General features: G+C 42.8%; 1 protein-coding gene across 3 annotated transcripts in view; it reads right to left on the bottom strand.

Annotated features, from left to right (window-relative positions):
* Nucleotides 1-12,374, bottom strand: part of SDK1 (sidekick cell adhesion molecule 1) — an 879,729-nt gene that overhangs the window by 583,366 nt on the left and 283,989 nt on the right. For 2 of the 3 annotated variants that reach the window (XM_053894115.1, XM_053894113.1), the window contains exon 1: nt 5,509-5,836. The exons of the other annotated variant lie outside the window; for it this stretch is intronic. In XM_053894115.1, the coding sequence (XP_053750090.1) occupies nt 5,509-5,809 (301 nt within the window). In that variant the 5' untranslated portion in view covers nt 5,810-5,836. Of the gene's footprint in view, nt 1-5,508; nt 5,837-12,374 lie in introns of those variants that run through there. 3 annotated transcript variants of the gene reach the window in all.

Here is a 12,374-nt window from a genome sequence, read left to right on the forward strand (position 1 = left end):
GTAGTCTAAGTCTGTGCTAAAAAGTAAAAACGAAACCAAAACCCCCATTGCACAGGACCTAGGTAACTCTGATCTCAAGATGTAGACGCTCTAAATTCAGTCTGGAGTGCACTGTGATTGATGACACATCTCCACCCTATTTCACACGGAATACTGTAGGACATAAAACCCTCTGCTCTAGAAAGAACTTTCTTTCATTTTCCTTAGGCACAAGGGATAATATTTAGCATGATATATTATTTAAAAATTTTAAGTAAAATGGCAACTCACAAGGTACTCTATGTACATCAAACAATTCGTGAGACGTCATTATTTCAACTCTGCCTCTTGTTGGTTGCAGATGAAGGCACAAAAGGTATGTGCAAGAAAAATAAAGAATGCTGTACCAACCCTGTGGTGGCTTCCACAAAGCGAATGCATCCTCACAGGAAGACTAGAATTCATAGAAAGCACAGTTCATGGCCTTCAGAATTAACCCAGTAAATTCTAGATTCTACCAAAAAGACTGTACACTTGAAAGATAACAAAACAAAGGAGTAAGTCTTAAGACAGGACACGTTTTTAATACAGCTTGGAAATATAATGTACTTCCGTTGAACAGATAATGGAGAGCGACAGAAACCATGTTAACAGCAAGCTCTCTGTGCCAAGAGATGTAATTCCGAGACTGTAAGAGTGGAGGGGCTTCTGAGCACAGCACTGTTGGTATGTGGATATGCTGGAAAGGAGAACCCTACAGCTGCTGTCTCTTGGGACTGGACCCTAACAGAGCCCTCTGAATAATGCTAGAGAAGGAGACATTTGGGATCAAAGAAGTGGTATTTTCTTTATGAGCTTATTAACATGTTAAGTTATAACAGATGATAAAATGGATAAAAAATATTAACTCCAGATTTCACATGAAGTCCTAGGTTCATCAGAAACTTGAGTGCAATACTTCTCTATAACAATGATCTATCTTTAACAGAAAAATAGTGAGATACTGAATGCAGCACAATAACATCATTAAATCCACACACACAGCCTTTCTGAAAAGCAATTTCGAAATGCATTTGAAAAGCCTTCAAAATAGCCTTTACCTCAGTTATTTCCTTCTAAGAATTTGTGCTAAGAAAATATTCATGCATCCACTTGCCAATTTACATATGAGGATGTTCATCACAGCATTATTTATAATGACCAAAAAAAACCCCAGAAACAATCAAATGGTGAGCAACAGAAACGTTACTCCTTTAGGCAACATAACACAATGACATCTATCAACACTTAAAATGTACCACGTGGCTTTGGAGCAAGTCACATCTCAACTCAAATCCTGTTTCTACAATTTGTATATTTACAATGTTTGGCATGATAATTTATCTGAAATTAATTCTTGTACATAGGGTAAAAAAGGTGCCTAAAACTATTTTCCTCCAGAAGAATGGGCAGGTATACCCATGATACTTATTAAATAAACCATCTTTTAAGTGATTTTTGTCAGCATTATCATACATCAGATCTTCATATATACTTGGATCTCTATTATCTTAAATAGTGAGCTATTAAATCACTTAAAGCAGAATAAAAATATTAATATTTAGCATTCAATATTAATTTCTAAACCTACTACTAAGTATAACTTTAAAACCTTAGGATTAAACTGTAATAAAAATATCTAAAACTCTACGAACGAACAAGGTCATGTGCCTTAGAAGAAAACAGCCAGTGCTGATCAACTATCAACTCTATATACTCTATATTTTTAAATCAAGACACTCAGAGATTTTCCTCATCAACTCATTTGGTTCGATCAGAAGGAGCCACCCCCCCAAAATGCATATATTGAAAACTACTCCCCAGTGTGATAGTTCTAGGAGGTTGGGGCTTCGGAGGGTGGTTAGGTCATAAGAGGGAAGGCCCATCTGAGAACTCCCTTGCCCCTTTCACCCTGTGAGGTCACAGTAAAAAGATGACTGTCCCTCAACCAGAAAGGGACCCTCACCAGACACCAAATCTGCCAGTGCTTTGATCTTGGACTTCCCAGCCTCCAGAACTGTGATGGATAAGTAAATGTCTGTTCTTTATAGACAATAATATGGTCTATAGTAGCCTGTAAGGACTAAGAAAATGACCTTTTATATCTTTCTGATATTTGGATTTACAAGTCTATCTTGCTGAGATCATGAGTTTTAAATGCTGGCAAAATGAGTAATTTTATACTTTTATTTTACAAAACCCTAAGGTAAGTAAGCTAAGAATGAGTCCACATAAGGGAAGACTTTAGTCAAAACGCACTCACATGACAGACTTCTAGGTTTCAGGACCCCACCTCTGCACTTAGACAGTTCTACAACACAGAAGAACCAGGGGCTTTTTGTGAAATGATGGTCTTTACACAGTACATTTGGGGCAAAGGCCACCGAGCAGCCCACTGCTACCTTTCCTTCCCTGAATTCTTAATGTCCCCTTCACACATTTGGTGCTGGGCCTTCGCCACACTTTTGCTGTTCTTTCCCTTTTCATATGCTGCCCTCCACTCCCTTGCACAGCGCCCTGAATACACGTGAATACAAAGTAACCATTCATGGCTAATACAGAGGATATCATAAGACAATGCATTTACAGAGCCTTACTCTTTTTTTTCCGTGGTTCTCGTACACCATCTCAACTGATGCTATGTGAGCTCCAACAGTCATGACCTTCATTTTCCACAGGAAAGAAACAGAGGACTAGGGGGGTTGAGTAACTTACATAAAGTCAAATATTTATTGGTAGCATTATGGAGCTGTAAACACATACATTTTTATCTCATTTCCAGCGCCTTTCCCGACACCACTGCTGGTGCAAGTGTGGTCCCCCCCGGGGCAGCAGTCTCCCACCTTCTGAGAACTTGCAAGATATGTGGATTCTCAGTCCCCACCCAGACCTGCTGACCAGGCTCTGGAAGCGGGATCCCTCGATCTGGGTTTTGGCAAACGCGCCAGGCTCCAGGCAACTCCGACACACTCTCCAGTTGGGAGAACCACTGCTCTACGCTGCAAAGATTGAAGGTTAAAGTGTTTGTCTAATTATGTTCAGCAATTTCATAAGAACAAAAATGTGTTAAGACTTGACCAAGAATTGTTAAATTCTTTAAATAACTAGATCATACTAACTTAGGTTTCCCTCATCCTGACACACTCAGTGGTGGAAAGAACGAAACAAAAACATACAGAACAAAAAACCCCTATCAAGTACAAATTAGCACAAAGAGCTTCTCAGCTCTCCAGCACTAGTCACGGCCACTCCTACTTGCACCGGCCCCACCAAAATGAGCAGAGCACAGGCCGGGGGCTCAGAAATGCCATCTTGCTTCAGCTGCCCCCCCCGCACCCAGCAGAACCCCTTCCCCGCCACCCCCCCCCCCCGCCAGCTTGTGAAATGTTGAGTCAGCAAAGGGGCTGCAGTCCCGGGCACTGGGGGGACAGGGCCGCAGGCTGGCTCTAATTCACTCACCGAATAACCAGGTGGCGCCTGTGAGTATGTGCTAGGCACACAGGACACAAAAGTGACCCCTCGTCCTTGAGGAGTTCACATTTGAATGGGAAAAAAACCACGGCAAATTCACCAATATTTGAATTCAGCCTTGAAGGAAGAGGACTCACGGAGAGTTCCAGCAGGCAACAGCCATGAGGAAGCCCCACCTTGCTGGCATCCGCCCACGTCCACCTTTTCTTCCCCCAGATCCTCAGGCGAGTTCGGCTAAAATTGATCCTTACCACTAGGCCATCTGGCAACTCCACCCAACTGTTTACGTGGTGCCCGGCTACTTGCTTCAAATCCCTTCATTAATTCTCTGCTGTTTAATTTGTTCCCCCTCCCAACAGCTTTGACACCAGTGGCTGTTCTCATTCTGCACAATGTGGAAACATCTCTAGCAAACAAACAAACAACCGCACTTACAGATGTGTGGTGCAATCCTGCTGCCCACAGAACATTCGGGGCCTTAGTGGAACTGCGCTTCCCGCCTGCTCAGTAAGTGACGTCACCTCGCGTCAGCCAATGAAACGCACGCAAAACCACAGGGCTCACCCTGGGGCAGAAGCCTAGGGGCCCGGGAGCCACACACCTGCTGCACCCCCCTCCTCCCAGACAGGTATCAGCAGCATCTGACGCGGTAGCCCATCAGCCCAGGACGGACGGCACTGAGCAGAAACCCCCTTGCCCACCCACAATGGATGCGTGGCCTAAGCATGCAACAGATGAATTTTAACAACTCAGACTCCCAGGCAGCGGTCTCGGGACACCCCGCTCTGGAAGGTGCTACAGGTGGAATGCTGCTTCATCCGTGCCACTTCCTACCCTGCTTCAGCTGACAAAATGCTCTGCATTAAGTTGCAAAGGAAAAAACAAACAAAAGAAAACCCGTGTTTTAAATTATTCTGGCAGTTACAAAGTGTTGGAAACCAAGACGGGTACATATGGTGCTTGGAAGTGAGGAATTCTTACAGAACTATACCAGAAAATTTATAAGCAGTCAAACATGTCTCCGTGGGCATTTAAAAATGAAATCGATGCTATAAAGGCCAGATAGTCAAAAGCATTTACTAAAAGAGAAAAGCCTTTAGCCAAGAATAACATAATTTATGAGCAAAATAATTCAAATACAAAAACTATACAATTGTTATGGTTGAGGAAAGAATGAAACAAGTTGAAAGGAGCACAGACACTTGGCGGTAACAATCTGTGAATAAAGGAGTGATCCTTTCTCAAAAATAAAGTCCTTCTTGATGGTAAAAACAAAAAGTTTATGAAACTCATGCTGCTACTGGTGATTTTATTCATTTATTTAATTTTATTCATTTATTCAATAAATGAATATTCTGAAGTAATTTAAAAGCTAACATTCATCAAACGCTCTGAAAGATGATCTTTTTGTACAGAATAATCCAAAAATGAAATACAAACCATATGTACATCAATAGGATTTGAAATGCATTATAAAAATGAAGTTCCTATTAATTCCCGCCCGTGTCTGTAAGCATACATAACACAGCCTGAGAAACATACTGAAGGACATTTTGAAGTTTCTCCCAGAATAAGCGAATGGCCGTCTTACGGATCTCCCGACCTGCCTTTGTGCGGCTATGTGCCCTCTGGATTATCTGTTACTAGATGTGGCTCCTGAAAGGATACTGCTCCTCAAGCGCAGACCATGGGAAGGGGAGGTCACCACCTGCCTGACCTGCCCAGCCCATCCTGCCTAGTCAGGATGGCTGCCCAACAGGGTGGGGGTCTGGCCTTGTGGCTTTACCTTCGCAACCACAAGAGATATTGACTGTTCATAAAACAGAAATTAAACACATAGAGAAAACCAGGGAGGCCGAGGAGAAGGGGACCTACTTCTTCAAAATGCCAAAACCTATCACAAATGCCCCCTCAGTGACAACCCCTCTAGGCAAGATCTCCATTTTTCTTGCTAGGGGTAGAAACGTTACTTTCTCAGTTTTTAAAAATTAAATTAAAACGAGGAATAACCTCAGTTACCTTGGAGACATAGCTCAACACATGTTGGCAGGAAACTTGAAACACAAATAGGACATGACTTCCAAGCTTGTCCCAGACCTGAGGATGGGAAGAGCAACAACAAATACAAACTCACCCGGGCTGATCTCCCCCAAAGGAGGCTCCAGGCCCCAGAGAAGACGACAACAAGCACTGAAGGGTTGGAGGATGCTGGCCCTCCCCTTATTTCTGGTCCCTGTTCGGGGGGAGTTTCTGGTCCAAGGATAAATCCTTTCACTTTCCTTCCTAGAAGTCTTCCTTTGTCTTTGATTTTTTTTCTCATTTCTCCATTTACTCTTTAAAAAGGCCCCTGTTAGAGCTCTATGCCTTCTCTGAAGGTACTTCTGGCAAACACAGAATAAAAGAGCCTCTTAAATACAGCGAACCAACTGGTGATTGCCGGGAGAGAAGGCAATGAGTGAAACGGGGAACAGGGATGGAGAGGTACAAACTTGCAGTATAAAACAACTGAGTCACGGGTATGAAACGTACAGCATAAGGAACATAGTCAATGAGACTGTAATCATGCTGTAAGGCGACAGATTGTGACTACACTTATCATGGTGAGCATTAACGTACAGAAATGTCAAATCAACATGTTGTTGAAAACTAACATAACATTGTATGTCAACTACACTTCATTAATGAAACAACAACAAGAAAAACCCACCAAGCCTACCACATACCTTCCAAGAGAGGTTTAAAGAGAAACAATAATATTAAATTGCTGAAAGCTACCGCACAGTGTTTTTATAGATGAAAATAGCTTCTATTTTAAAGTTTTTGATAGTTGTACTGACTACAATATCAGTGCAACTTTAATAAAGCAATGGAGCAAAGATACTTGTGAAATGCCAACCTACCATATGCCAGGCCTGGCAGCATGAACTGGGCATACTTAAGCCTTAAGTGTTTCCCATCACAGTCCCTATGCACTGAGTCCTTCTCTCCCACAGACCCAGTGCTCTGCCCTGGAACAGGAGCAAGGGCCGTGCTGGACACACAGGCCTGCACGAAGTAGGGCCATACTCATGATCTCTACAAAGCAGAGGGTGAACAGGATCTGTGTGACATACTCGATCACCCTTCCAACATTCTTCTTGGGAGAAAAATAACGATCTAAGTTGTTTTCTGTGAGACTTCCACAGTCAGTAGATTTCTGCATGATGGTTTTACTCAAGGAAGCTGTAAACTATGTAATATCAGGCTTTGACATAATAGAAATTTATCACGGATTATTTAAAAAAACTCTCACTCTGAAAGAAATTTCTCGAGGCTGGCATTGTCCCTGACTACTTATCCATCAATTAAGTTTTTAAATTAATGTGAAATATATCTCAAACTATAAGTTAGTGTTGGATTTTTAGTTTATGAAGGCTTAAGTATGTACCTAGCCCTTATTCCCCTAAAGATTAGTTTTTATTCCTTTGTTTGAATGATATAGTAACAATATAAGGACATTTAGTTCATCAGACTGTTAACCTAAATGGCTAATAACACATTGGGTTAATAGTTTATTTTCCTGAGTCTCACACTGGAGTGGTATCTGTCTGTCCTAATGAACAGATCCAATCTATGTCAACAATCTTTTGTTGAAAAGCTCCCCTATGTCAGATACATGCCACATGCCGCGATGCAAAAATTAATGACACACACTTAAGGAAGCTTGCAGTCTTACCGGAAAAAAAAAAAAAAAAAAAAAAAAAAAAAAAAACACCCAAAATGTTATTTGGTAAGTGCTGTCTTTATCCAGAGCTCATACCAAGGGTTATAGGAATAACAATAAGGGGGTGTTAAGGAGAATTCTAGCAGTACTGACAATTCCAAGTATCCTTGAGGAGTAAGGAGGAGTTCACCAGAAAGATTAGAAGCAAAAGGGACTGGGAGTAGGTGGGACGTTCCTGGGCCAAGGCAGACACATGAGAAAAGACTGGGAGGCACAGAATGACCAGCATGTGGTATAGATTATACCCACTAATATCTACTGCAACACAATGATAACAGTGAATCAACCTAGGTAGCTTTGAGCGTACCAAAGTACACGTAAGGAACACCCACGCAGCCTTGGCCATAGGAAAGCACATGGAAGGAACTTGGCAAATGGGTTTTGCTTGTCCAACCCGACAGTTTCTAACTTGCACGAAGCAATGATTAATTTACAATTAATTACAAACTTTTTACTTCAACAAATAAAAACGAAAATCTCTTTTATTAGTCCAATATATGAGATAGGATATATGCTTTATACTCAAGGATATACCTTGTTCAGTTTTGACCTGAAATGCATATGTCACTTGAAAAACATTGATCAAGTTTAGCAAATAGAAATAATTGTGCCAAATGTTTGAGAGATTTCGGAAATGTGTTCTTTGGTAGATAACATGACAGAAAATTAATACTGGGACTTTAACTGGGCTTCCCTCCAATAAAATAAAACCTCCTGGATTAGGATCTCCTGTCATAATTCTCACCAGACAGACCAGATGAAGGCCCATCTTTCCATGGTGAAGATATAAAAAGAGTGGTTTTCTTGACACTTTCATGTAAATTCCTTGAAATATTTTAAATATGCCTTTAAGGTATTATATTACAGATGCATGAATAATGGTTTTCAAATGTCAAATTAATTTATATGAACTTGGGTCCTTTTTTGCCAAAGCTTTAAGGAAATAACTTTAAAAATAAGTTTGATTCCACTGATGTCTAAATCACGGTCTAGGCCTGGGTATTTAGGCCAGGCCAGAACCAGCGCTTAATGCTAATAATGAATTCTCTCCGTATTCACAACGGATTCACTGTGTTCTCTGATTATGTGATGTCTCCACGCCACACATACATCAGAGCAGATCTCCATCATCCTTCCCCAGATTCCTGAAAGTCTTTCCTCCTTTTGATTCAAGTTTACTGCTCCCCTCTAGCTCTTTAATTGCTCTTTGTCAAGCCTGTGAAGGGACTCTTTCTCCCAAATGCCCCTCATATGAAGGTTCCCACCAGTCCAGTCCTCCTCCTGTTTGGTTTTCGAGAAGCCACAATGTGAAGGACTGCCCCAAATGTGACCCACACATGTTTAATGTTTCCTCAAAGTACTACAAATGTGAATTTTAAAATCAGGATATTTCACGTTACCGTTTAGAGTTTTGCTTAAATCTGAACAACTGGGGGCTCTGTCACCAGGTCTACTGGCTGTGGCTGGACAGCAGCTGCCCCATCAGGTAAGGTTTGCGCTCTCCGGCCAGCCTGGTCTATCCTGACGCTGAGCCATGTGCCAGAAGCAGCTTGCCACCCTAAAGTGGGCACTCTTCACTCATTTGTGTGGATCCCACATGCCCTGAGCTGACAAGCCTGGCCATGGCGATGCACCCAATAATTTCTATAACCTCGCTCATGCCCATGACTCAACTCGGTGTGGATGATCACCATGGTGGTAAGTGCCTCATTTAATCAGTCTGTAATTGTTTATTGAGCACCCATACATTCCATGATTGTGCCACTTGTGACATATGAGTGGCAAAGACAAATGAGATGTGGTCCTGCTCCCGAAGAGCCTGCAATTCAGGGTAGGGGGCCAGGCAAGTACTCCGTCTCTGCTGAGCTCCAACTCACCAGTCTCCAGACCACAAGGACCTCTCAAATGGACACTCTGATGCCAGTAAAAACTCAGCCTGTCCGGCTTAAAACTCCTGCCAGAAGCTCCCTCCTGGGCTCTGCAGGTGGCAAGGGCAAGAACCCATGGCTCCTCTGTCACTTTCCCAGTAAATCTCATAGAAATATGGGATTTAACAGTGATATGAGAACAGTGTTCTCACCAGGCATATACCAAGTCTTTGAAGGAAATGCTAAACACAAAGCACCAACTCGGTGGTCTCTACGGCCATGCTCCAGTGTCGTGGAGGATGCCCTAGCTACCGGCTCCCCAACAAGCCCTACCCGTGGAAAGAAAAATAAGCAGCCTGGGAACTAGGTGCCATGAGCGAAGAGGAGGGAACGAGTGGAAAACCTCTCCCGTGGGTCGTCTTCTTCCCCTAATGGTGGTGGGAGTTTTCAACACAGAAACAACAAAACCAGAAGCCATTTCTTACCAGCTGAGCCACGCCAGTTAGTGACTGGGTTGAAAAGGCAGAAGGGAGATGATGCCAAATGGGGAGAAGGGACAAAAACAGGAAAAGGAGGGCACCAAGAGGAGACCCCTCTGCATCCCGGCGCCTGCAACCATAAAATTGTGACAGCAGTACACATGTGTTTGGGCTTTGGGGTTTCTTTTTTCCTCTCTGGTTCCTTAAAACATTATCCAACTACCATAACAATTCCCTCTCAATTTCTCCTAAATATCCCCTAAATTATTTAGGCCCTCACTCAAAGTTCATGCCATTGTGGGGTGAGGAATGTCTTAAATTCTTATGTCCCAAACCCACAGCAGGAAACCCTGGGCTGGCAGATACGAGGGGAGCTTGGGGACCTAATCAATTCCCACATGAAAGGTACCTTGGTGACACCCAAGGTACTTCACAATCTGGCACCACCTTCCTTCCCAGGTAAGGGGGATGCGCCTTAAGAATGAAGAAGGATACGTTGCTGACAGGGTAACAGGAAGATGCTTGGAGTCAAAATTACATGGATCTTCAGAAAATACAGAAATTCACCACTTATGAACTGGTCTCGGCATTAAGAGACAAAATTAACAAAAAGACATCTATTCCTAGGACAATTTAACAAACTAACAAACAGGACTTCCAACATAAAGACAACAGAATGAAAGCGTATGTTTACTTCTCTTCTGAAACATCACTGGAACAACCGGGAAAGGATTTTCAATTAAAGGTGAAGGGAACACAAGAGAGAACAAGACGGATTGGTAGAAAACGCTACACCTGAATCCAAAATTTGCAAAGGGGAAACTAGTGTAAGATCCCCAGAGGTTCTCGGGGGGCCTGACCTACCCGAGGAAGGAAGGAAAAGGAGGAAGTAAGGAGCAGAACCTGAGAGGCTCTTAAACTCCCCGCCCCCCCCCCCCCCGCCCCCGCGCCTGGATGTCCTTCTCCACTGTGCACAACCAGTGCCTGCCCTCTGCCAGCAGGACGAGCACTAAGAGAGGACAACACAAGGGCACCTGGACTCAGAGAACTAACTCTGGACGAGCAGCATCTGGATACCTTCCTGGAAAGAGGGAGACTCTCTGAACTTATGCCAACATACCCCAACTCAAGCTCTTGGATGCTGGAAGCCCAGCTTCCACCCTCTAGACAGGGCAGAGATAGAATCTTCTTCAGGGAAACTGGCCTGCTCAAGGGAGGAACACTTAAAAATGACAACACCTCAAACCAAGTTCCCTGACTCAAAGGTCCAGTCAGACCACCCCAGAGCCAGAGCTCCGGCAGCAAATGGCTCAGTGTCTGATTCACAGTAGCGACTTAATGAACACTTGCTACAGGAAACGGGGAATTTGTCTGTTTCTGGTAACAAACTTGCAGACTGTTGCACTTTTCAATCCCAAAGCATCAATTGTGGAGAACTCACCACTGAGTTCCTCAGCATCACATTCAAGGTACGTCATTCACAAGCAGAGGCTCTCTGACCTTGTTCCCGATCAGAAGCGCTAGGGAAGCAACAGGTACAGAGTCAGCGAAAGAGCTCCAGCTCACAGAGACCTCAGACCACGCTCTGGTTCTGGCACCTCCTGGCCACACCACCGGTCCAGTTATTTAAACATGAAGATGAATAGAAAGCGTTTTTATTTTTTATTTTTTTTTAAACGTTTATTTATTTTTGGGACAGAGAGAGACAGAGCATGAACGGGGGAGGGGCAGAGAGAGAGGGAGACACAGAATCGGAAGCAGGCTCCAGGCTCTGAGCCATCAGCCCAGAGCCCGACGCGGGGCTCGAACTCACAGACCGTGAGATCGTGACCTGAGCCGAAGTCGGACACTCAACCGACTGAGCCACCCAGGCGCCCCTAGAAAGCGTTTTTAAAGTAGTGACGAAGACACATAAATACTGATAGGCCATTGAATGAAACAGACAGAAAAGAGTACCCAGGGTGCAGTCCCATCCATATGATGCTCAAAACAAAACAAAAATGAGTGCATATCATCAGTATTAGGTTAGCAGTGGCCTGGGTGGAAGGGAGGCATTTATTTAAAAAGGATTTGAGGGACTTTTATGGATTATTGGCATGTTTTGTATCTTAAGTACAGTGGGTAAAAAAAACCATCAAAGGGTATTGTAAAAATCTCTGCATTTTATTATACATAAATTATATTTCAATTAAAAAATAAAGAGACTGGGAAAAAAACAGTATTTTTCATGAGGTGTGATTTAATAGTCAATCAAGAATATGGTTTTATAATTCAATTAAACAACAGCTGATTGATAATTACTTCATAATAGCACAGTACTTTTTATTAAAATGGATTTCCACAATACAATGTCAATTCTTAAAAATATGAAATATATCTTAAAGCATAAAGAAAGGAAAAAACTCGCTTCAAATTCACCACTCAATATATGCATTGTTAACATTCGCTTTACTTACTACTTTCAGACATTTTCTTTGCACAGATTTTTAAAAATCATTCTGCTAACATAAACCAAACATGCAGGGGGAACACTAAGAATTAAGAAGTGAAGAACTAAAAATTGAATTTCTTATTAATTTGTGAATTAGGGGTGCTTGGGTGGCTCAGTCAAGTTAAGCGTCTGACTCTTGATTTCAGCTCAGGTCATGATATCATGGTTCGTGAGATTGAGCCCTGAGTCAGGATCTGCACGGTTAGTGCTTGGGATTCCCTCTCTCCCTGCCCCACCTCCCTCCCCCGCACTTGCTCTATCTCTAAATAATAAAAACTTTTAAA

This window comes from Panthera pardus, unplaced genomic scaffold, assembly GCF_024362965.1.
Source record: "Panthera pardus isolate Hobbes unplaced genomic scaffold, ASM2436296v1 HiC_scaffold_4, whole genome shotgun sequence".
NCBI lineage: Eukaryota > Metazoa > Chordata > Mammalia > Carnivora > Felidae > Panthera > Panthera pardus.